Source organism: Gordionus sp. m RMFG-2023, chromosome 2 (genome assembly GCF_954871325.1).
Source record: "Gordionus sp. m RMFG-2023 chromosome 2, tfGorSpeb1-WG-v2, whole genome shotgun sequence".
In the NCBI taxonomy this organism is placed as follows: Eukaryota; Metazoa; Nematomorpha; class Gordioida; order Chordodea; family Parachordodidae; genus Gordionus; species Gordionus sp. m RMFG-2023.
Window position 1 is genome coordinate 59111113 of NC_088776.1, and position 27526 is coordinate 59138638.

Below are 27526 nucleotides of genomic sequence, written 5' to 3' on the forward strand. Positions count from 1 at the left end.
CTCAAATTAGAATTAAGCGTAACAAACATTCTATCAAATTTTGACAGCTCAAAGTAAAAATTAAAAATTGTTAAACAACGGTTATTGTTAGTTATTACCAAAGGCACTGTTAAGCAAATCAGCATTTTTTTCCTTTTTTTAAGGATAGACACTGTATAATGTATAGATGGTATTTTAGATCATATGTTATATTTAACTCTCGATTATTTATTATTATACATACCATTTTTAAAGTTGTATTATATTTTTGAACTTTAAAACTTAATTAGTTAAATATCTAAACTTTTCATTTAACCTTTTAAACATCTCACCCACTATGTTATAACATATATTAAAAATCATCGTTATCGGAAAGTTTTTGACTAGCCAAAGTGTGTTGATCATGATCACTAATCCGATACTTCTGAGAATATTTAAATACATTTTAATTTATTTTATTAACATTATACTATTCAATATTCATTCTTAAACATCTTTATATTTGAATTTCTTAATTATGTTAACTTAAAATTTAGTTATTAAGTATATATTATATTTAAGTGCAATTAAATTATTTTTGTATTCAAGTTAGAATTAGTGAATATAAATATATAGAAGAACTTTTTTAGATGATCATCTGCTATTTTTTATTACTGAACTTGGTATTTAAATTGGTTAAAATGACTATTTAATTAATAGAGGTTAAATTAACAAATAGTTTCTTCAATGTAGTGAAGATATTATTTTCAATAAAGGATGACAATAATCCATTATAAATCGAAAATAATTTTAACTCTAAATATTTTTTAAATTAATATTAAACGAAAAGACGTTTAGAACAATTAAATATTCCAGTTGTTTCACACAACCATTATACATAACTAGCTGGTAACCCATAGGCGTAGCCAGGGGCAGAGGGCAAGGGGAAATCCCCCCCCCTTCAGAAATTTATCACTTTTATGAATATCATTTTAAGCTAATAAAAAATATCCCCCTTTGTCCTCCCCCCACTCCTCGGCCCACAAAAATGTATGCATATATCTTAAACAATAATTTGAAAGAAAGAATGTATAAGTTGATATTTTTTTAAAAAACTATTCATCATAATTTATACATTTTTGGAAAAAAAACATTTATATATAAAAAAAGTATACCAAAAATGCTTTTTAAGAAATGGAATATAAGCTAGTCTTAAGACAAAAGTAAAATGTATTATAATTATTTAATAAATCCATAAAATTACTAAATAATATAATATATCAAGTATAATTTTTTATAAAGTGAGTAATTTTAATTTATTTATCTTAATATAAGTAAAATAAAATTATAAAACTATTGATAAAATTAAATCATAAATTAAATAAAAAAAATTAAAGCACAATACAAACAGTGGAATTATATGTCGTAGATTTACAGTATATCTAATTTTATCAATTAATATATGACAAAGCGTTTTATTTGTTGACAAAAGCTGTTTTATTTTATCAAATACCTCTTGTTCCTTGTCCGACCAACCCCAGCAAGATTTAATGCTTGTTAATTTATGCAGAGGAGCGGCAATTCCATGTAGATGTGGCAAAAATCTCTCGTGATAATTCACAAGTCCTAAAAAAGATCGTAATTGGTGTATATTATTAGGAGTTGGTATCCTTCGAATAGCATCTATTTTTTCTTTCGCTGGATGTATTCCATATTTGTCTATTACGAAACCCAAAAAAGAAACTGATTCACTTAAAAAACGTATTTTGGCCCATTTTGCCTTCATACCCACCTGTTTTAGTTTCATTAGTACTTTTTTTACGTTATTCAAATGTTCTACATCATTTTTTCCCGTTATAATAATATCGTCAAGATATACTCTTGTAATAAATTGTCCATATATCTTTGAAATATGGTCGGCGCACTAGAAAGACCGAAAGGCATACATTGATATTGGAAATAACCAATGTGGGTCAATATGGTTAAATATTCTTTTGAACTTTCTTTTATTGGTAATTGTAAATATGCATCTTTCAAATCTATTACCGTAAATTTCAATCCATCTTTTAATTTGGTTAAAAGATCATCCACCGTTGGTATAATATGATAATCGTACAAAATATATGGGTTTAATGTCACCTTAAAATCCGCACAAATCCTGATTTCTCCATTTGTTTTTCGTACGTTTACCGTTGGAGTGGCCCATGTCAATCGTTTTTGTGTTGGATCAATCGCCTTCAATATTCCTGATTTAACCAATCTATCGAGTTCCATTTCAATTGGTTTTCGTAATGGAAAAGGTACTCTACGAGCTGGCCATGATTTCGGCCTTGCTGCCTCACTCAAATGTATGCTAACTTCTATATCATTCACCCGTCCAGGCTTGTCATCAAAAACACTAATAAATTCTGTTGTCATGCCAGCAATTTGTTTATTGGTTGTCATAACCTCTTTATTTGTGATACTACGTATAGTCACTTGTCGTGGAATAAACATATTAAATGCCAGTATCCATGGTAGTCCAAATAATGGAATGTCATTTGAACCGGTCACCACAATCGGTAGTGATCTGCTTATCTTTCCAAGACGAACCCTCAACATAGTTTCACCCAGCACATCTAGCGGTTGGTTACCATATACTAATAAAGGTTTGGTTGGTCCAAGTTTGGGTCGGCCAATTTCATCCCAATATTGTTTCCCAGTCACCGATACCTGTGCCCCCGTATCATAGTCAAATTCTATAGGTAGTCCATTAATCCAAACAAATATCTTTGCACTATTTCTACCAATTTGGGATATATTATTAATTGAATCTGATGAATCATTGTCATCTATATGCATATCATGTAACTTCTGTCCCTTACAATATTTAGCATAATGCCCTACCTTTTGGCAATTATAACATTTCACCCTTGATGCAAAACATTGAAAAGGGGGATGAGTTCTTCGATATTTTGAGCATTTATTAAACTTATACATATCATTATTGTTAAATTTATTGTTATCTCTAAACTTAAAATTATTATTATTGTAATAACTAAAATTACCCTTTTCTTTGTTATTATTATTATATAAGTACTTTTGATTTGAAAAATTTTCTTGATTATTCTCTATCTGCTCCTTAGGTTTATTGACTTTTTTTACCATCATATTTGTCACTTCATCCTCAGCCCTTTCCATTGCCAAAGCCATATTTAAAACCTGTTGAAAACTCACCATTTCTCCTAAGTCATTTATTCCATTTGGAAATCTAGTGCGAATATCTTTCTCCAATGCACTAATTTTGATTCCAGCCACCATCTGATCCCTCAATCTCCCATCTAGGTCAGATTCAAATTTACATTCTTGAGCCAATTTTTTAAGTCGAACTGCATACTCCGCAACTGATTCACCAACCCCTCTTTCTATCCGAATAAATTTAATTCTCGAGCTAAATAATGTTGAAATAGGCTTAAAAACTTTCTTACCAACTTCAATAATCTCTTCATAATTAAGATCTTTCAATATTTTTGGATAAACAAAGGACCTCATCTCAGCTAAATTACTAATACCCATATACGCAAATAATATTTTTTTTTGGTTTCATTATTTATTAATATACCTCTTATCTCCAACATATCATCAATATATTCAATGTAATCAGCAAAGTTGTTTTGATTATCGAAATTATCGAATTTGATCATAATGTTATCATTTTTTTCTTCTTTATTCATAATTACTTTATTTTTGTCTTATAAATTCATAATAAATCATCGACAACGTCGCCAATATATTAATTAAGTTTATTTGACTGGCAATCACTTCATGAAATATATTAATATGATTGATTTGTATCTATGACATTTATATCATTGATAATCTATATATATGACATTTATAACATTGATAATATATAATATAAATCTCATTTATAACACTATCTTGTAAAAATATTTTTTGACTATATATAGAATAAGGTAACCCGGCCGAAGGCCGGGTAAAAGCGGGCCGAAGGCAAAATAGGATCTGGGGGCGAAGCCCCTAGTAATTTTTTAATCCCCCCCTCTTAGGAAAATTCTGGCTACGCTTATAATAACCTGTCAAGAATGACAGGGCTGAGGGGTAATTTGTTAGTTGGTGTATATGGTACTATATAAACTTTATTATTCTATTTTATAAAAATATTAAAATTTAGGAGAAAAAGAGGTAAATTTGTTAATCATATCTCATAAGATATTTTTAGTTTATGATTCATATATCGAAAGAAAATTATGATTTTTGGGCAAATTGAAGATTATAATATCTAAGAGTACCAAAGCTCCCATTGGTCAGCATTAATGTTTGCTCTCCACTGTGTGAAGGTGGGAGATGGGTTTTAAGGGAGCAAAGAGATGAAAAAAAGAATGAATAAAAGAAGGTAGAAATATCAAAGAAAGAGACAAAGATGTGAAAAAAAAATACAAAAAATATAACACATATTTATATCTTAAGATAAGACTTGATAGTTATCATTCAACAAACTCGCATTTGAAACCAAAAAAAAATTATAAAAATATATAATATTAATAATTTTACCAAAATATAGGTAATAGATATATCCAAAACTGAGTGTAGAATAAGCATTACTTTGGTATATCACAGCAAGAAAATCTTTAATTTTTATTCCTTTGTTAAAATCCGTATTTATAAAAAACCTTTAAATTTCTAGCCCATAAAAAAACTATCCAAAACACTAAATATTTAACTAATGATTTATCTGGATTATAATGGCTTTCGAATATAATTCGTGTTCATCATTAAAACAAATTAACTATAAAAATTTTATAATCTACTATAATTTTTTTTAAAAAAAATCCTTTAAATACAAATTCAATTCAAAACACATTTTTTTTAATCCTTTATATATATCTTTTTATTTCTAATCTCTTTTCAATTAAGAATAAAAATTATGCAAACCATTAATCACAACTTCCACACACAAATTTAATTCTAAACCAAATTAATGATTAAAATATATACTGATTTCTTTTTCTTAATTAAAAAAAAAAGAAAATTAACCTTGATTCCAAAAATATTTCTTACTTATTCACTGGTGAATTCTTTTTAACTTTAATTTATATGAATTCACATCTTTGATTTAGATAACCTCTTCTTATTTTACACTAAAACACGAATCTGGCGAACCATTAATCACAATTATCACACATAAATTTAACTTTATCACAATTAATGATTTCTTCGTTTATCTTGAAAGGCACTAACCTCGATTCCAAAAATACATTCACAACTATTATCGTTGAATTTTCTCTAAACATTAATTTAATTGACTCGATCTTAACTGATTTCTATGGCGGTACCCCAGTCATATCCTCAAACCTTACTTTGCACAATTTATTATATAAATTCCCTATAATACCTTCCTTTTTCCATTTTTCAACATTTCCATACATTAATATACACATATTTATTTTAATTTTCCAATACCCTCGAAACAGGTTTCAACATATCCAAAAACATATTAATCTTCCTTCCCGACATCTTTTCCCATATTGATTTACCATCCCTTCCTTTCTCATTATTATAATATAGATGAGCTTTCCAAATTTCTCCCTTTTTCCCTTTGACCTTTTTCAACCAGCCTTTAAAAACCACTATCAACATTTTAGCCTGTCCGTTAAAACTAAGGTGATACGATGGTGCTTGTTCCAGAATATGCTTCACATTATTTATCAAACAAAAACCCCCGAACATTTCACTCACGAACCCGGTCCACCATCCGAAACCTCCAATTTCGGAATTTCAAATTTGGACCATATTTTTTAAATTGTTTTATAACAATTCTCGTAGTTAAACCATTAGCCTCTTCATTTAACCACTTTGAAAAGGCATTTTAACTTAAAGTAATTTTTTTGTGATTAAACTAAAAAATATTTATATGCACACTTTCCCAAGCTTTTTCTACTTTCTAAGCAATTTCCTTATCTCTACACGGCATGCTAACCCATGAGCTACAAGCTTCACGATTCATTCCACAATCTCCCCATTCATTCCAGAAATGGGTGTTGTATCTTTGCAAATGGCTGTCAAATGAATGATGTTTTTATAACATTATAATATTTGGTATGAGCAGTCTATGTTAATTTAAATCTATGAATGCGATGCCCCTATGAAGAAGGCTATGGAGTAAGTGTCAAAAAGAGTTAGCCAAATAACTATGATTGAAATGCTCAAATTTCATCTAATAAATATTCCCACATTTTTAATATGGTATGTCTTATTTTTTCGAATGTAGATTAAAAACTTTCGCTGATTTTTTTAATTAATTCAAATATTTGAAAAATATATTCTTTTTTAACGAAACATCTGCAGTGTTTTTAAATTACTAAACATATGGGTTTTTATTTCCCAATTCTAAATACTTATCATAATTTTTATTTTGGTCAGAATATTTTCTTTGGAATAGGGAATTCTGTAAATAAAAAATCAAATACTGATAATACATATAAGCCTTTTAAATATGATAAGTAGTATTTTATATATACACTATATATATAGGATCGATAAAGGCTTGGGCTGAGCTAAGCTATGTATTGTGTTGTGTAGTAGGGTGGGGGGAGGGTAATGGGGGCAAACCCCTTCAATAATTATATTTTATTTTTAGCTACTACAAATTTTTAGGAAGGACTGAGTCATCCTCCTCCTGCCATGAAAAAATGTCATCTGCGAATGAATTTAGAAAAAAAAAATTTTATATTAAATTGAATTTTTCTTATCAGTTATTATCTTTATCTTTGATATATATATAATGTATATTTTTACGATATCTTAACCCCCCTTTGGATGCCTATTACTATTCAAAATATGAAGGTAAATTCCTCCCATCACCCTTTATGTATACGCTACGTTTCGATTCAAAAATTAAATATCTATTGGAAATAAAACATTAAAAAGAAATCACTAGTAATAATAAAAATGGACCAATAATTTCTCTAGAAAGCATCACCCAGTCCCATCTAAAGGATAGCTTTGAAGATGCGAGTAAAATGACGACTTGAATAAATTTCAACAAAATTATTTTTTTATTTTAGAAATTCTTTCTGATATATTCTTTATTAAAAAAAAGAAAATTAGCTTAAGAACCATGAGTGATTTGGCTAGAAGCAAATAATTTAAATTAAATGAATATGAAACGATTGCTGGGCATTGAAAATATATTGATGAAGATGAAAAATCAAAGTTCCTTAACTTTGTGGATATCCCACAGTACTATCAAATACAAAAGGGGCTTTCATCTTATGATTTTGATTATGTTGGTAGATAACAGATCGAGTTTATAAAAAATTGGCAAAATTGAATGTTCATAAATATTAACAGGGGCGTCGCAGGCCTTTACAATCTCAGGGGGCTCAACTAAAAATTTTTTTATGGGGGATTTGCCCCTCATACCTTTTAATTTGCGGGCCTTCGGCCCGATTTTGCCCGGCCTCCGGCTGGGTTTTATATTAATATATTATACTTTTTTAAAATTAGTTAACTCTGAACAATTATTCTGATTTTCTTATTTTGTCATTTATTATATTATGCATACAAAATAAACTGGCATATAAAAAACCACATAATGCAATAATATAATTCTTAGCAACTTACATTGACAAAAGGTTATCAAACTAGTATAACTCTCTGTTACCATTTTAGTACATTAAACTAATAAGGAAAAATTTTATAGGTCCTACCAAATCAACAATTTTTGAAGAAAAGAGTATAAACGACCAATCCAAATCATAAAACTATATAATGGTTAGAGCTTCCTTTTAGATGACATGATGGAAGCTAGATAAGTAATCGAGAAAATTATCGTGAGATAATAAATTTCTAAAAGATTAACCTCCATTTTAAATGATATATAAACGACTACACAATTGTCCATTATTGTTTATCTAAAATATGCAATCATTTTCTCTCAGCTGTTGTTGTAATAATCTTAAATTACATAACACAAATAATATACACTGGTTAATTTGAGTAATAGCCATGACACTCACGAGGTAAACTTATAAATGTTTTTATTATGTTGGATAAATTGATAAAATAAAAACATTAAAAATTTTGAAAGAAATAATTATGCAAATATATTGCAGCCTGGAGTCAATGCCATATTAGAAATGAAACATTTTCTAACTATAAAATAAGGACCAGAATGATATGATGAAACAATTAAGATTTTATACATTGTCGATATTATATCTTAAAATAATAGTAGTTTGTAATAATATCAAAAATATACTTGTATTAAAAATTTAATTCAAAACTATTTTTCGAAAAAGAAAAAAATAGAAAAGAGAAGAAAAGAAAAGATATCAAATTTATAACATCTATTGCAATTGCAAAATGAATAATAAAATGTCTAATTTTTAAAATTATTTATAACTAAATAGATGGCGTTAAATACTTAAATGCATATTGTTAATATATTTATTATCAAAACCATTTATTAGTATAATTTATTATAATAATAACTGTAAATATATTATATAGTTGTCAAATACGTCTATAAAAGTGGCATTTTATCTATTATTATATAACCAACTGTATATAATAGAAGATTATAAACTATATCTCTATTTATTTACTTTTTATAAAGTAATCTCTTATACTTATTTGGATCTTGAAAATATTTTTAGAAATAGGTATGATTATTAAATTTAAAAATAAATATACAGTTGATTAGTCATTTTGACTCGGCTAATTAAAATATTAAATTTGTTAATTTTGAAATAATATATGATTATATTTATTTAATTAGAGTTATATAATAATTTAAATAAAAAGTCAATTAAACTTCAACTGTTAAAGCTAAATTAATATTTTGTGAGTTATTGATATTATATTTTTATTACAGAATTTGATTGCAAGCTGACATAGTGAAAATATAATTTATATTTATTAATCTAATCTAATTGTCACAACGACAAGTTGTCATTGTGCATCAAAACCTAAATATAAAAATAGAAAACAAATATATATATAAAAAGAAAATTAATAATAATTAGGAATCACGAAATCATAAAATCAACTTTAATTCTTTATTCAAAATTATAACATTATCAAATTAACAAAATTATAATAGTAAAAAAAAAGAAAATAAAATAAAATATAATTAAAAAAATTAATAATTTAACAAAAATCAAAGATCCTTTGTATCGTAAAAATTTGCCTTTTTATACTCTTTTCAATCTTCTTATAACTAATCATAATTATTCAAATATAATCTTTTTATCACGCGTTATAACAATAAATCCACAAGAAATCTTTATGCAAATTACATATAAAGTACAACAAAATCCAAAAGAAATCTTTATGCAAATTAAATCTAACATTTACAACACTAATAATTAAAATAGTATTCATTTAATAAAAATTTAAATAGTCTTATTAATTTCTAAATAATAAAATTAAATCTATATATTACTTAATGGAGAAAACAAAAAAAATGAGGTAGTAGAAAAATATGACAAGAATATAGTTTTGTGATCCTGGAGACAAGATAGATTATTAATGAAGGCCATTAGAGATTACAAGTAGGAATGATCTTAATACTCTTTTGATTTTAGTAATATTTTAAATCATTTAGATCTTGTAAGCTTATTTGGAATAGAAAATGATTATATACTAGTAATTATTTTTTAATTTTTCATATACATAGTTATTTTTCTCTATGAAACAAAAAAAAAATCTTAACTAATTGTATCTAATATATAATCGCCTTAATCAAGAAATGAACTTTTTCGTATAACCTTAATGTTAATTTTTATTTTTGGTATCAACTTTCCTAACATCGTAATTTTAAATAAATCGAAGGAGACTATATATATCTCTAATTTAAAAAAAAAAATTTTTTTAAAAGAAAATATTATTTAAAAAAAGAAAATATTATTTAAAAATTTTTTTTACATCAACGAGATTCGAACCACTGACTTAATATTCTTTCCACTCAGCCCCCTTCTTTCTTAAATTTCTATTACAATTCTTCTTACCAAAATATATTTTGATAAATTAATTTGTTCATTATTAAGCTCTTATCTTATTGGTTTAATTTTTTTTTCTTCTTTTAATTATATTTAAAAAAAAATACAAAAATTATGTTTGTTCCCACGCTTTTGCGAGGACATATGCTTTCTAATAAAAATATATATAATAAATGTTAAGTATACCTCTATTTTATAATACTATCCATATTACCTACCTTCAAGTATAAAGTAAACATATTTTGTCAATCTATATCTTATTTCCATTAAGGATATTTAATAACATTTTTTTCGCATCTTAATCGTATGAACAAAAGATATAATAATAAATATAAATATAAATAATTATTATTTAAAAATTCATATTTTAATGAAAGTAGACAATTAAATAAACAATTTTTATAATAATATATATAATGAGGAAACATAGCAATAAAAATATTTCGCATTTTAAAATTTTTTATTTATATATATTTTTTTATTATAAAAAAGATTGGTAACTAACGGTATCTCGGGGAAATTTTCGATATTATTATTTTTTTTATTGTTTTTTTTTAAATATTTTTTTTATTATTTTTTTTTATTATTTTTTTTTATTTTTATTTATTTTTTTAATTAATAAATAAAAAAAAAGATAAAACTAGATATTCTTAATATACTAGAGAATTAAGATTTTTTCTTGAAATTTTCAATTATCTAAGATTCATTCTAAAAATTTTCAATTTAATTTTAAATTTTGAATCAAATACTAAATATTTAAGATAAAAATAAAATCATAATATACTAGAGAATTAAGATTTTTTCTTGAAATTTTCAATCAAATTTTAGATAAATAACCAATTTATTTGAATAAACACTGATAATATAGTTATATATATAATTTTTTTTCTTAAAATTTTGAATCAAATTCTAGATAATTAACCAATTTATTTCAATAAACAATGATAATATAGATATATATAATTTTAAGGAAAAATAAAAATAGTTTTATACATATTTATATCATTTAAAAATTTAATTAATTTATTTAAATTGGACATATTTTTAATATTATCGGTAAAAATAAGATATTCCATTATAATATTATAATTATGGTCTTTTAAAAAAGCTATAATTAAAAATAACAACAATAAATAAAAATAAATTAAAAATAAATAAAAAATAAATAATAAATAAATTTATAAAAAAAGATGAATATAAATTTAATATTAATGTAAAAGTTTTTTTTTTCTAATCGGCAAAAATAAGGATGTATCTTTTCCATTATTTATATATAACAATCTATATATAAAAAATTATCTCAAATCTGAATTATAATATATAATTTCATTAGTTAAAATATAAATCTATAATTTTTAATTAATATTATTTTCTTATTATTTTTTAATTTACAGTAATATTTCCTATTTCTTTTTTTTTCTATTATTTTTATTTCCTGATCACTTTTATTATTATATAAAATCGGATGTGGCTTTGAATCAAAATGATTATCATTTTTTTTTTGTAAATTATTATTTCCATTTAATATTAAAAAGTAACTGGACCCATGCGGTTAAAAGAGAATTTTTTTAAACAACATATGCTTGATCAGAGATTAGAATTCCTTAGTAATTTGGGAATGTTAATTAAACTCATAATTCCTAGATATAAAAACATTATTTCAACATTTTGAGAGAAAAGAAAGCATAAATTTAAAAATAAGTATGATCAATAAATTAAAAACAATTTATTCACTTTCTAATATATATAATCACCGTAATCAAGAAATAAACGTTTTCGTTAAAATCTTAATGTTAATTTTTCTTAATGTTAAATAAATCGATGGAGACTATAAATCTCTAATGTTAGATTTTAAGAAAAATTTTTGTACATCACAGGATTCGAACCTATGACTTAACGTTTTAAAGGCAAACGTTCTTTTTGTAATATAAACTTTCTTATATAAGTTATTATTTTGCTAATAACATATTTTTCAATTAATTTATATATAATTTAGATCTTATTGTGTTATATTAAAAAAAATACTAACCTCACCTCAAATTATGGCAAGAATGAATATTATTAAATTTAAAATAACAAATTAAATTATATTTAGCCAATTGAAAAATAAAAATTTATCTCATATTAATTTTAGCGTAAGTATTTATATTCATCAAAGTAAAATTTATTAATTTTTATAAAATTTAAATTATATTTAGCCAATTGAAAAATAAACATTTATTTCATATTACCATTCCAAAATATGCCATTATAAATTTTTTTATCTCAACACAATATTTGAACTTTGGAAATGACATACAATACCAATTTATCAATATCTACCCTAAATTTTTGATTACAATTTCATATATTTTACGCTAAATTTAATAAAATGAATAAATAATCACTAAAATTTGTCATTTATTTTATATAAAAAAATGTATTTTAAAAAAATTTCATATAATAGTTCAAGATTTTATTATTCCCGTCATTTTTGACGGGTTATCAACTAGAATAAAACATAATTTTCTTATTTTTTTATGAACTTTTATGTTTTCATGAATTATATGGGGTTATTTTTAATTATTTTTTTCATTTTTTAATTTATAATTTATCTATCAAAAAAATTATTAAAAAATTTTACATGAATTTTAAATTTATATCATCTTATTATAAAAAATAAATATATTAATATTCTAAATTAAACTGCTATTTTTGTTTTATAAAAAAATATACAAATTAATTTTTAAAAATGATACCATCTTGCCGAAATTTCCTTATTACTTTATTTACTTATATCAATATTATTGTAAAAATTGTACAATATATATATTTGATTTTTTTATATTCATTTATATATGACTTTTTAAACAATATTTAATTATTTCTATATTATATCATTTTGAAAAAATTTTATATCTTGCAATTTATATTTATATGCGATAAAAAATAAATAAAAAATCATAAATACAAATGAAATATTTAACAATTCATTATAAACATAGAGTTAATCTTTTTTCTCTATTGCAGAATTTTTTTATATTACAATTTTTTACATAACAAATTATTTAATTATAATTTCTGAATTAAATTAATTTGGTTATAATGTACCAACTGTATACCAAACGATTGTGTAAATTAAAAAAATTTAATCATTTTTAAATTCTTATTTTTAAAATTTTAATATTTATGCAAGAAGCATCCAATACTTATCATCAAGTAAATAATATTTTTGAAATTAATTTTAATATTCTTTGATTTATGAATAATAAACCGAAAATGAAGTAAATGTTATAAAAGGATTTTAGTCTTTTTTTAATTCATTCCATATGTTGAGTATATATTTTATAAAGATTTTTTTTTAATTTTAAAAAATAAAATTATCAAGATATGGCAGGCGCGTACGCAGCGGGGGGGGGGGGGGCAAAAAATGCATATGCCGGATTATATTTTTCAAAAATATTATTGTTAATATTAATTTATATTTGTTAATATTTATTCTTATCTCATATATACATATATATATATATATATTTTTTATTTATCACATTCATCTACTAAGTTATTTTATCAATCAATTTCGATTTCAAGTTTTCCTTGGCGTAATTTACCTATTATTTTCAAATTTTAGTGGCGTAATATTTATCTAAATTTCTTATAAAATAATAATTATCTCTGAAACTCCTTGTCCAACAGGGAGAAAAAAATTGCAAGCTTGTCCAACGAGATCGAGTCTCCGCCACAGTAACAGCTATTTTGGAGTTAGAAGAGCTGATTATTAATGCTATTACTGAAATATCACAATGGCTTGAAAGAAATATTTCCTCAGAAGCAAGAAAATTATTGGATTCAATACTTATTCCAAATTTTTTTTCTCATTAGAATGTATTATTTAATTATACAACTATTTTATGTAATACTTTTAAAAACATAACATTGACTTGATTAAGAAGATGAGAATAGCGGAGAGCATTTTATTAGAACTCAAGGAAATAGAGCTAGTGTTGTTGAAGAATTTCATATTTTATATGTTATTGTTGAGTCAAAAGCAGAGCTATACGTGTTAAATATTTGTCCCCCTCGACTTGCAGCAAGCAAGCTCATCATCAAAACATTAATATAGGATCAGTAGAAGAGTATTATAAAACAAATGTCCCCTCTCCCAACCTTTTTCATATGGTGATAGAAAAAAAATATAAATATTTGTTATATTTTTATCATGAAGATGTTAAAATATCTTATGATGCCTTATTAGCTGAATAACTATGATTAAAAGATTAACTATGGTTGATACAGTCCCAAAAAATGCTATGGATGCTTTTTATTTCAAACACATTTTAGATTATACTCTCAATTATAAAATGGTTATATATATATTAGCAGCTCTTTAGTAAACTAATGAGAGAACATTCACTTTTTTAAGAAGAATAACAGAGCCTTGCAGAGGTACCATTTGCAGGACCAGGCCCAGATTTTATTTTAAAATTTTTTCCGGCCCGGGTTTTTTTTTAAAAAAATTTTCAGGCCCGGCCCGGCTGGCTTAGCCCGAATTTTTTAAAATAAATTATATTTATTTTTAATATTTATAGCTAATAATGGCGATTTCAAATATTTGGTTTTAAAATATACAACTCGGCTCGGATATTTTTTCTTAAAAAATTTTCAGGCCCAGCTCGGGTGTTTTTAAAAAAAAATTACGAGCCCGGCCCGGGTATATTTAAAAAAATTAAAATACAGTCCGGCTCAGGGGCCGGGCCTGCAAGTCTGTGAAAAACATACCTATGAAATACAACATCTGAAAGTAGATTGAATGATTTGGATCTTTTGAATATTCATAGACATTTAACGCCAAGCAACGATTGATAATTGAAAAATTAGCTCAAAACATACAAAATACAATTATTCCTAAGAAACTTTTTGTGTATTAATTTATATTTACAACATTTAAATTTTTTATACTTTATATATTTTAAAAGCTCAAAAAATTCAAATTTCAATTTTGGGTCATTTAGGTGATTCATATCGTGGGTTATATTCACTTTATATTTTATGATTCACATTTAAATGCCGGTTTATATATATAATTTTTTTAATTCACATTAGTTTAAAATTGTGTATTAGAAAAGTTATTAATCCTAATAAATTTATGCTTAGTATTTTTAATTAAAAATATTATTTCTTAAAAAAATTTATTATCCCCCCCCCCCCAGACCAAATTCCTGCGTACGCGCCTGAGATATGGTAACAAGTGGAAAAATACATTAACAGTGAAACAAAAGCTCTATTAATTGGGGCGTTAAAAAAGGATAGTATCAAAAATATCCACGTTTATAAACTAAGCTATAAAACAGTGACAAATATTAATTACTCCCATCTCAAAAATAAAATAAAATAGGGGGCTAACGTGCAAGCATTAAGGTAAGTCAAGAACAGGAAGAATATATTAAATTGTATACCTTAAATAGGTTATGTGAGATGATTGAAGAAAGATATGTTGTATAAATATCAAAAAGTACGGTATAAAGATTACTCTCAGGATTTTAGGTATTGCTTTAAAATAGTATCACTGTCTTCAGTTATAGAAAATACCTAATGAAATATCGAGATTCGCAAAGAATACGCGAATTGGTTTGTAGATGTAGCCTATATGAAAGAAAAATCTATCTATCTTTATCGATGAGAGCGGGTTTTAAATATCAATGAGGCGGTTATATGGATATTCAAAAATTAAAAGGGCTATTTAAGATGTTCAAGGGATAAAGACGATGAATTATACAATAATTGCTGCTCTCGCGATTGCGGGATTATTCAGATTCAAGATTATTGATGGCCCCTACAACGCTATGCACCTTAGCAACCATGTAAATAAAATACTAAATCATTTTGAAGAATAATAACATGACGAATATGATTTTCGTGATGGATAATGATCCATTTCATCATATTGAAAATGCGTTCTTTTATTGGAAGGATTTGGTCAGAAATCGAAATCCCAATAACGAGGAGGAAAAAATTCGTTTTATAGAGCATGAAAGCCGATTTTTAAAAACTGCTAACTCAATATTTTAGCCAGAAAAATGTTGTCTAAGCCTCGAGATTTTGTTAATAGATGTCCAAACCTTTATGCCGCCTATGAGCAAAATCTCAAGGCTTGCATAATATTTTTCCTAGTAAAATATTGAATTAGCAGTTTTTAAAATCGACTTAAAAATGAGCCGTTTAACAACATTAGCATGGAGAAAGAGAAATATCTAAGGAGAATGCAACAAATAATTATAGCAATATGGAGATCTATATTCCAAAATGTAGAAGAGGGGAAATTATTGAATAATTAATATAAATTATTGTTGCTTATTATATTATACATCGTATAAAAAAAAAATTGTCTGCCAATGAGAAATATAATATAAGTGAAAATTTAAAATCAATAAATTATGTTTTAAAAATGCAAAAAAAAGAATGAACAAATATGAGAGAAAAAATAAATTGAGAAATGATCCGAAAAATAAAGATTAAAAATAACCTAAAGAGATTGAAAAAGTTAGAAATATGTAAAAGATAACGATAGAAAGGAAAAATTTTCCTTGATTGACACTTTTCCTTTTTTGATTTGACTATTTCCGTTATGATTGACACATTTTCTTTTTTGAATGGAAAGCATTTTATTAAAATGAAATTTGGATCTTTGTAAATAGTTATTATTTTAAAGACGTTTTTTTTATAATCGTTGAGCAGTCTATATAAGTGTTCTTAATTTGCTTGAGCAGGCCAGCTCTGAGCACGAACCCTGAGCACAATCCTGGGGTTCAGAGCCGAGGAATAGAATTTATTTATTTTCTTGCTACTAAGCATAAAAAAAATGTTTTATAAGATTATTTGGATTTAACATGTCTGCTATATAATTATAATAACAATAAATGTTTTATTATTTAGAAAATAAGTTGTTAGAATTTGGAAAATAAAATACATAAAAATTCTGTAAGATATGCCTTAGCATTAATTATTATTTATTTATTTTTAGTAATGTTATTTTTATTTAAATATTTTAAAATATCATATGATTTAATTATTTTTTAAATTTAGATATATAATATATGAATTTAAATATGATCTATACTATCTTGTATTATGAAAATGGATTTATTTATTTGATGTTATTTTAATAATTATAAAAATGATATGCTGCTTAGAGATCTGCAAAGTTAGGCCCGGCCCGTTAAAAAAATTTTGGGCCGGGTCTGGTCGGATCTTGGAAATTTTATTAAATATATCTAAATTTATCAATTTTATATTGATTTTTTTTATGTAAAATAAAAATTTTTGATTTAATTTATTGAAACTTAACGCTATATAACACATGTCTTTTATTTTAAGTAATTATAAAAATTAATTTCTATATTTAAATAAATTCGGGCCAGGCCGGGCCGGCAAAATTTTTAAAAAAATTTCGGGTTCGGGCCAGGTTTGAAAAATTAGGCCCGATGCAGATCACTAGCTGCTATCAGCATCTACATGATAAAAATTTTCACTGGATGCAAATCCCCTCAAAAACCTATGCCTACCCCACTAAAAAATTTCCCCCACCTTGGACAGCGTATGTTTTCCCATTATTAATTACATTTATAACTGGTACTCCTTTACATAAATTTTAAAAATATAACTTAAATTATTAATGCCATACTACAAAAACTATCAAAATATTGTGATACGTAAAAAGAGTTTTTTTTATCGACCTAAATTCAATTTAAAAAACCCCCACATTTACAATGAAGGTATTATTATAATATATTGTTTTGCATGGATATGAGTTTACTGATAGAATCTCTAATCCTTTCAAAATACATTTTATAAAATAATGTTTATTTATGATCGTGTTCATTAGGGTCGAATTTAGCAATATCATTGTATTAAAATAACCCATAATAAAAGTATTAAATTAATTTTTTTTTACAACAATACATTATGCACTATTTTATCTAAAACTTTAATTAGATATACCCACCTTAAATTTATTCTACCCCAAGTTACTCCTTACCCCACTTCAGAAAAATTGGATGCAAACTGTTTCCAACCTTCACCGCTCATGTAAACGCTGATTCGAGATTAGAACTAACAGAAAACACTTAAATTTTAAATACTTATTTAGTCACATCTAATTTAAATAAGATTATACTAATATTTTAAATAGTTATTCCAGATTCCCCCCACCCACCCCACTTTTTTAAATTTATTGAATCTCGAAAGCCCCTTTTATTAAATAATTTACATTTTTAGGTAATAACTCCATTTTATTTTAAACTAGAAATTAGTTGCATACCCCCCCCCCCCACCCTCCCCCAAAAAAAGACAACATTAGGTATAAATTACAAATTTGTTAATTAGACAGGTTTGATTATATACATATCGTATAATATATTTCAAATAATATAAAATTAAATAATTATTTTATTTTTTTTAAAAAGGAGGAGCATATTAAAATGAAGAAAAAGCGCCGACTAAACCGCAATAATTAGTGGTAAACATGATGTGATTTATAGGAAGAGGCGATACGACACCCAAAATTTCTGTAGCCTTCACATCTATAGTGGATGGTGCTGCAAATATTTGAACACCTTTAATTATAAATTAACAGACAGATAATCGTATATATAAAGTTTTGGATATTTTAACTATTAATTGTGGTGCCCCCTGTCTCATATATTTAACACAGAGCGATACTTTTGGAACATGACAAGATATACAAAAAAATCTTATTCGTCAATACTTGTGAATTACGACTTCGAAATTTTATTCCTATAAAATCAAAAGATCGAAAGATAATTTTACTTTAACAATATCATGTTTATATTTTCATCGAATTCGAAAGTACATTTTCTATAATCAATCAATATTGTATCCTTAAACATAATACGGTTTAATATTCAAAAGGCATATTTGAAGAAAGAAAATTGATAAAATATTATGAATATTTTTTTTTGTAATTTGTTGCTTTAGCGAATCGTAAATGATCATTTATATAGTTAGGTGATAATTTTTAAATCAGGTCTATTTATGATATATAATTTAAATGAGTTTATATAAAAGTGATCAGACATCAAAGGTAGTATATTTATCCAATCCATATCTCTTCGACTTATTTTAATCCTACTCCTTACCCAGGTAACGTTTTATTAACTATTAATTTCATCCCATAAACTAAAATTTTATTCATATAAAACTATTCCCTGAGTTGGGCTATTATTCGAATATCATGTTGTTGAATCATTGTTTATTTTTTCAAATTATATATGAGTTTTTTTTAATACCCAAAGCCTTAATCGCTTTTGCTATCGGAATGGGATCTTGGTCTGATGGCGTTGAAGTAAATATAAGGATCTTCTTCTGCGATCCTGGTCTACCAGCTTTCATGAGCATGTTCCTTGCCAGAGCTAAGGCTCTGTCTAGCCTAGGAATACCTCCTATCAATGATATATATGGTTTGGTTAGGAAATTGGAATCCAATAGCATTTGCAATATATTATTTTTTTAAACAAAACTTTTTTATGGTTCGGTTTAAACATTGGCAGTTTTAAACAAACTGATCAACAGTTTGAGAAATGGTGGTCAAATTTATAAGGCTCGCAGAGAGAAATGTAGGGGGGGGGAGTTTAAAAAGCCGAATTTTAGCGGCAGCTCATTGTTTTAAATTTTTTTTAACCTGCCCGCGCTATTATATTTAAAAAAAATGTATTTCAATATTTTAAGTTTTATGGGTGTTGGAAAATGGAAGGGTGAATTTAAAATAAAATTTTATCTTATACCAGTAGAGACTATTGTGTTTAACCTAGCGGTAACGATATTGATTTTATTTCCTGCTCTTAATTTGAGAACGACGGTTGCCGTTTCCTCGTATTTCACTATACCCACATGGGTGCGGTTTGCGCTTATGTTGAGCGATCGATTAATCAATTTGGCTAAGATCTTTGAAATTATTATATTTCAATTTTATTTTTATTTTTAAAATAGTGTATAAAATTTATGATAATTAATCAAATAAAAGTGATTTGTTACATCAAACTAAAATGCTCTTCAAAATAAAAATAAAAATAAGTGATATTTGATCGCCGAAAATCTTTCTTAATTAAATATTTTTTTTTTGTTTTATCAAATTTTATCCTTAAATTCCCCAAATCGTAGTAAAAAAATATGCATAAAAAAATATCTTTTATGTTGTAAAATCACAAATTTATAGAAGATAAATAAAATTATTTTAAGAAAAAATTTTAAATTTTATGATTTTCTTTTTCAAAAACTCTCATATTGTTTTAAGGTTTAAAGTATGGTTAAAGTAAAAGGGTAGGTATTAAATAAAGACCATTTTTATTCAATATAATTCGTTATTTTAAATGATAAGATAAGATTATGCATTCAACCGGAAAAAAGTTTTCACAAAGTTTATTATCGATTTAATTAACCTTTAGCGTGCAGAGAGAAATATTTAAAAGTCATAGGTGGTTATTTAAAAAAAATAAAATAAGTAAATCGCCATTAAATTTCTAAACGGAAATTATTAGCGATCATAAAAAAAAAAATATTCACTAGTTATTTTAGGATTTACAAAAAAAAAGGCATCCAAGCATAATAATTTTTTTAAATTAAATATATATACATATAATTGAGAAATTAAAATTGATAAATCATACAATTAGAGCCTTTTTTGCACACGTATAGTTAGCATTAGGGCTTACCACAGTTTCCATTATAAGTATTATGTCAGTTACTATGCTCTTATTTCCACTCAAGAACTTTCTTATTACATTTGGAGCAACGACTGGAACTAGGTTTTTTTTTTTTAAATGTATATATATTTAAGAAAAGTTTTAAAATAATATAAAGATATTTATGAATGGATAATAACACAGAGTGTTCCATAAATATCGAGTTCTTAGGACCCTGAATTTAAGTTGGAGTAGTAAAAAATACGACTTAAATTAAGCGACTAAATGAGCCAGAAGATCGTGCTTTAAATCGGCCAGATGAATCAACTTCGAAATTTCTCGATGAGTCGGCTTTCGGCTTCAAATTTATTTTGAATAGGTCTGATATTATTGTTTTACTCCGTTAAAAAAGTATTAAAAATTTAAGTCACTTTAGGCCAAATTAAATATTTTTAAACCACTAATGAGTATTGGTTGTAAGAAGATGACCATGCTACTATCATCTGCTCTCGCATTAGGAATTGCTTCCTGAATTCTGACTAAAAAATAGTTTGCTTTTTTTTTACTGTATATCATATTAATTTAAATGTGAAATTAATTTATCGATGGTTAATATTTGTTACGCACGTTTTCGGATGTTTTAATTAGCCATTTTAGTGCTATCTAAATAAATGTTATATTTATCACATTGCGAACAAAATATGAGTCGCCAAATGATTATAAATTAAATAAATAAAATTTTATTTAAAAATTTTTTTTCATAAGTTTAAGTATTTTCAAATGTAGGTTTTGGCCACTTTACTCCATTCTTTTTGATATATTACGTGCCATAGAGGGAATAATCTTGAATAGTTTGCGACTTGAAATTTTTAATCAAATATTTTACTTTAGTATATTGCTAGTTTCAAATAATTTTTGTGAAAAATTAGTGTTGTTAAACAGCTTGTTTTGAGCCTATTTTTTAAAAGCTGCTAACTCAATATTACATCCAGAAAAATATTACGCAAGCCCGAAGATTTTGCTCATAAAAGGAACAAAGGTTTAGACATATAGTATCGAAATCTAGAAGCTTAGACAATTGAGTTAGATATTAAATTTTTATTATAAATCTTTAAAAAAAAAACCCCCAAAAAATTAATGGCGAGATTGTTCCGAAATTTATAGGGTTAACTTACTCTAAACGTGCTAGTGCCAGTATAAATTAACCGCCAAATCAGAATTTTTTTTTAAAAAAAAATTAAAAAACCCTGGCAATGTTTTAAAATTAAAAAGATCTTTAGAAATCTCCCGTTGTAATACGTATTACAAATACGGCGGATACATTAATCAAACCCCACAAAACAGGTAAAAAACTAATAATATATATCATATTTACGCTGTGCGTTGACACTCGTCGCTAATACCCAATAGGTCAAGAATAAAACGAATGAATTATATAATAGTTTCGTCATCTGTAATATCATAATTCCTTATTCTTTTCGCTAGAAATTTTAAACGATATTTTATTTATTTATTTTTTTAATTATGGCCAGAAAAATTTTTTTTAAATTTTGATTTAAAATTTTACCAAATATATATATAAATAAGATCAAATTTTTAAAAGCGATTATTATAATTGCTTAATTTTAATTTCAATTTTAAATTTTTTGGTTAATTTCGTAAAACATATCATTTAGGTGTTAATTTCGCACAATGGCTTTATCTTAATTAATTCCTTTTAAGTAAATAATACGCTTAATTTAACGAACATATTGGCTCTCTAAATTTAATGCGTTAAACTCAGATTTATATCTTATCATCCTGGAATTATATATATATATAAATATATATTAAATATTTTTAATTGCCTTTTTATTTATAGGTTACCGTCTAAAATATTATTTTTTTATAAAGAAATTCGAATTCAAATGTTTTGCTAATCGTATCTTTGGATATTTTTAGACCTTATCCTTTATACTAGTCTTGTTAAAAAGCCAGATTTTTTCAAAATGTCCCGATTAGATCTTAGCCTAAAATAATATTGTGCAAGTATCAAGATTTGGCAAATAGATTCTCCAAGCATTTCTGCCAGCTATGAGCATAATCATTAGTCTTTACATAATGTTATTTTTGGCTATTATAATCTTAATTGGGCCGTTTTTTTTAAATCGACCCCTCGAATCGGACTTTTTAAACAACACAACTTTATACAATGTGATTGTATTTTCTTCAATAATTATCATTTTAAAAACTTGTAAGAATCACACCTTCCCACCTCTCTCCTCCTTCACAAAAAAAAAAGAAGTTGAATGTATTAAGTGTAAATGTAAATCTTGTTTTATATTGAAGAATATGAAGATCAAAATTATGAATTTTTAATGATATTATTAGATAAATTAATAATATTTATAAAAAAAATGCAAGGAATCCTTAGAAAATTATGGCACAAGTTATAATTATCCACATCATATTTAATATAAGCATAATATTTTATAATATATTTTATAAAGTTTAAGGTCATTTCTATCATATATCCAAATATTAAATCAAAATATAAATTTTTTTTTAATTATTATTACTCAATTCAATATATATATTTTTTAAAATAAGCTATTAAATAATTAATTTTTATCTGAAATGGTAAAATATAATAATGATAAAATTAATTTTATACAAGGCTATTTATATCTTAAAAAGCAAAACCTTTAAATATATTTTTAAGGCCATTTACAAATTTAGTATTTCTAGATTAGGACAGGTTATAAAATACGAAATAAGCATATTATGAATCTATTTCGAATGGTTAAGTTTGAAATTCAAAAATATATATCATAATTATACCAAAAATCGTAGATTTTACATGGTCGTGCCTTATTTTTTAGGTAAAATAACATTATTAAGAAATGATTATCCATGAAGTTAGTAGTAGGGTTTTAAGAACTATATTGTTTATTACTATTTAATTTTTTTTTTAAAAAAAAAAATTCAGAAACCTGGGAAAGAAAATCACAATAGAAGGAAATATATAAGGAAGAAGAAAAAATCACAGGAATTAAAAGACTTTCGGAAACTTCTAGAAAAAAAGGCTCTAGGAAAATCTTAGAAAAAAAACACCCGATTTAATCAAAAATAGTAATGCATGAGGTTTAAGTTTGAGGCCGGTTAGAGTTATCAGGTTTGATGAATACTTGATTATATGTTAGCGAAATATCAAACTCTTCAAGGCTCTCTAAGCAACATAACTATATGTATAGGAATGATTTTATCGAAATCTAGTTATGTTTAAACATATGTTCAGTATGGGCTCCAATCACCATGGCTTGATGTTGGCTAGGGTTAGTGAATAGTGTAATACTTCTACCTGCTATGATTAAGATTCGCTATCAGTTTATATATAATTTTTTGCTGGATATTATGCTGCAGAATTCACTAAAAATTTTAACTAAACCTGCTTGAGTCTTTTCAACAAAAACATATGCACTTTATAAATTATTCATTCTTCTTTATCAGAAATATAAAAAAAACCATATTTTTTTTATAAATTATTTATAATTACCAAACAAATGAATTTATTTTAACAAAAAAAAAAGAAGAAGAAATGGGTGTTCCCTTTTTGTTCCCACTTTTTATTTGTTGCTCTTGTTTAAATTTTCCTTCGAAGTCACGAATAATAATTTATCTTCCCCTTCCTCGAACCTCCTGCGGGTGACGTCCCTTTTCAATCTTTCATTATTTTCGGTGAGCCTTTCGTTGGTCGCGTCTAGGGCCTTGATTTCTTGGCTTATTTTTTCGATCTTTTTCTCGAAGCTGCCCAACTTTTTATCCATGACCTCGAGGTCTGACAGTAAAGTTTTGTAGAGTTTCAGGAATTCCTTTTCTTCTTCCAAGGAATTGGTATCCAAAGCTTTGTTGACATTTAAAGATATATCCTCCGGGTGAGCTACTTCAATTTTTTTTTTTTTTTAAAAAAAATCGATGGTGGTATTATAAATTAATATTATTCTCGCCTATGTGAGATTTACAAAAATACCAAAAAAAAAGGAAAATCACCTTTGAGGTAAGAGTCCAACGATTTTAGAAGGCAAGTTAGAAACTCGTTATCGACCACGCCAATACTTTTCTTGCTCGTCGGCGGTGAATTTGTGTTGGCTATGGTGGGCAGCGTTTTGTTGTACCTTTTGTATATATCGCTTTCTGGACCAAATTCTATATCGTTAATCGCGTCCTCTACCGCTTCTAACTGGTAGGCCAATTCGCACTCCAGCGTTAGCGATTTATCGAGTTCTTCCTTGACAGTTTCGTGGTCTTTGTTCATTTTATCGAAATTCGCTATCACGGTATCCATTTGTTTTTTCAACTTCGCTATCAATTTTGGGGCCTGCTTTTCGGAGCCGCTGTCATATCTGGCTTGCGCGAGGCTCAACTCTTTACGAGTATTTTCACTGAGTAAAAAAAAATGATTGGCATTAATTTGAATGGTTACAAGAATACTATCAAAATATGAAACTAAATAACCGTCATATAATTTCTCTAAAAAAAATATTTTTTTTTTCTGTTTTTTGAATAAACCTTAAATTATCTAAAGGTAATCCCAGCACTAATAAATCCCAAACGTCTTTGAGGGGCGAAGCATTTCTTTCATCCCTTCGTTGATTGAGAGGATCATCTTCCTCTGACAGGTTACCCGAATCGGTAGCCATTATAACTCTCTTGTGAGGGCCATCTCTTTGCGCAGGAACTTGCAGGGAATTGGCCAATCGATCGAACGATTCTTTGACCATCGTGGAAGACGTTCCATCACTTTGATATATATCGGTAATTGGTGTGGTAAATTGTTTGAATGATGTACTGGAAGAGATTGGAATTCCTTCCTCATCCTCGTCGCATGTAAGCACGTAGGATCTCCTACGGTTTCCGCCGCCATTTACGGTATTTGACATGTCTATGGTTTATTTATAGCTTTGATTTATTATATTCGAACTTTCATCAAAATCATTATATACAATTCAAAATTAGAGATTTTATTTACGTAAAAAAAAAAATATTTTTTAATTTTAATATGTACGTATGAATAACGTGACATCGTGTCAGGCAAAATAAAATTTCCTAATTTTGTTAAATTATATAATTATACACTATATTTTCTTAGAATTCTTAAATATTATAAACTATCATTGAAATAATTAATCATTTTCCCCCCAATATAATGTTGGTTGTACTATTATATATCACAATAAATAAAATTTGCGTCAAATACGAATCGCTGCCTTAGTATCAATATTGGTCGGTATATTTTCCATTTTGGATTATAAATTACGAGTACGAAAAGTCGTAAACAGAACTTACTACCATAGAAAATATTGAACAACCCTTTGCCGTCACTCTCTACCAACATGGGAGTTATTCCTTTAGAGATATATGGAAGTAAATGAATCCTGCTCCCTCTAGTTACTCTCCCCCTCGTTCAAGTAGACATTGATCGCGAAAATCGTTATAAAACACGAGGGAAAAAAACTGAAGAAAAAAAAAATTATGATTTAATTTTCTAAAAATTGCACACTGACCCAGAAATTTGTAGAAAATATTCTCATTTTTATTTAAACATAAAATCTTCCTTTTAAACAAAGGTTACTATTTGGCATCCTTTTGGCGGGAATTTCTTGATAAAATAATTTAGTTTTAATTTGACTGTTGCAAAAATAATTTTTGAGAGTTTTTATGGCGTGACGTAGAATTAGATCTAGTGTTGTTAAACGGCTCAATTTGAGACAATTTTTAAAAAACGGCCAACTCAACCCTGAACACATATTTTTTAAGCCTAGAGATTTTGTTAATAGATGTCGAAATTTTTGTGCCATCAATGATGAAAATCTTCGAACTTGGGCAATAATTTTCTGGATATCGAGCACTTTAGCAACACTGATTAGATCTATTTAGAATTATTTGTTTACATGTATTTCATCTTGATTCGATCATTCAATTTTAAAATTCTTGATTAACAAATAACTAACTTGAATCAAAATTTTTATAGAACACCAATAAAATCGACGAAATATGAATTTATTTGTAAATCTTTTAAATTTTTGGTATAAATATTCGGATTCGCTAAATATTTGAATTGATCCTAAAGAAAAAAATATAAAAAAAATCACTGCCAATCAGAAATTATATATTTTTTTGCATTATATCTACTTAACTAGCTAAAATTTAGGGTATACTCAAAAAATAATAGTTGACTAGATTTTGAATTAATTTTGTTCTAAAAATTAAAACTCTAGTGCTGAGAAAACTACCAAAAACAAACTCTACCTTGATATTTTTTTGGGTCAAAAGCGATGTAAATCATTTTACTTCTATGCTCAAGTTAGTTGTAGAATTTTAGATATCAAAATATAAAACAGGTATCTCCTGCTAGAGTCATATGAGGTTAAAGGGTTAGGCTATGACCGTTTAATGATTAGATGTGCAAATATTGGGTGGCCATATCCAATTTACCTAAGTATTGGTGGGGGGGGGGGGCGGAATCAAAGTTATCAACCAAAAAAAAGAAAAATCAAATTTTATGTAGAAATCAAAATTAGCAAAAGCAAAAGTAAATTCAAAAATAATTAACAACAAAAAGAAATTTAAATTTAAAAAAATAATAGAAATACAAAAATATAAATCAACATTAACAAAAAAAAAAGGAAATTTAAAATATAAATATATAGAAATACAAATCAAAATTAACAAAAAAAAAGGTAATTTAAATTTAAAATAAAATAGAAATCCAAAAATAAAAATTAACAAAAAAAATTGAAATCAAAATTAACAAAAAAAGGAAATTTAAATTTAAAGAAAAATAGAAATACAAAAATACAAATTAAAATTAGCATTAAAAAAGAAAATTAAATTTTAAAAAAAATACAG

At 25.8% G+C, this 27526-nt stretch overlaps 2 protein-coding genes across 3 annotated transcripts; both read right to left on the bottom strand.

Annotated features, from left to right (window-relative positions):
- Window positions 1-19202: 19202 nt before the first annotated feature.
- Window positions 19203-22161, bottom strand: LOC135923964 (uncharacterized). The gene is made up of 4 exons (XM_065458999.1): window positions 22014-22161; window positions 20624-20757; window positions 19742-19901; window positions 19203-19399 (listed from the first exon to the last, which is right to left on the bottom strand). Exons 1-4 carry the CDS (start codon window positions 22099-22101, stop codon window positions 19218-19220), a joined length of 564 nt encoding a protein of 187 aa, XP_065315071.1. The 5' UTR covers window positions 22102-22161; the 3' UTR covers window positions 19203-19217.
- Window positions 22162-24189: 2028 nt separating this feature from the next.
- Window positions 24190-25668, bottom strand: LOC135923703 (uncharacterized). 2 transcript variants are annotated; one of them, XM_065458605.1, is made up of 3 exons: window positions 25187-25668; window positions 24668-25059; window positions 24190-24557 (listed from the first exon to the last, which is right to left on the bottom strand). In XM_065458605.1, exons 1-3 carry the CDS (start codon window positions 25555-25557, stop codon window positions 24244-24246), a joined length of 1077 nt encoding a protein of 358 aa, XP_065314677.1. In that variant the 5' UTR covers window positions 25558-25668; the 3' UTR covers window positions 24190-24243. The 2 variants fall into 2 exon arrangements, with proteins under 2 accessions (XP_065314677.1, XP_065314676.1); XM_065458604.1 differs by having other exon boundaries at window positions 24193-24560.
- Window positions 25669-27526: the final 1858 nt, after the last annotated feature.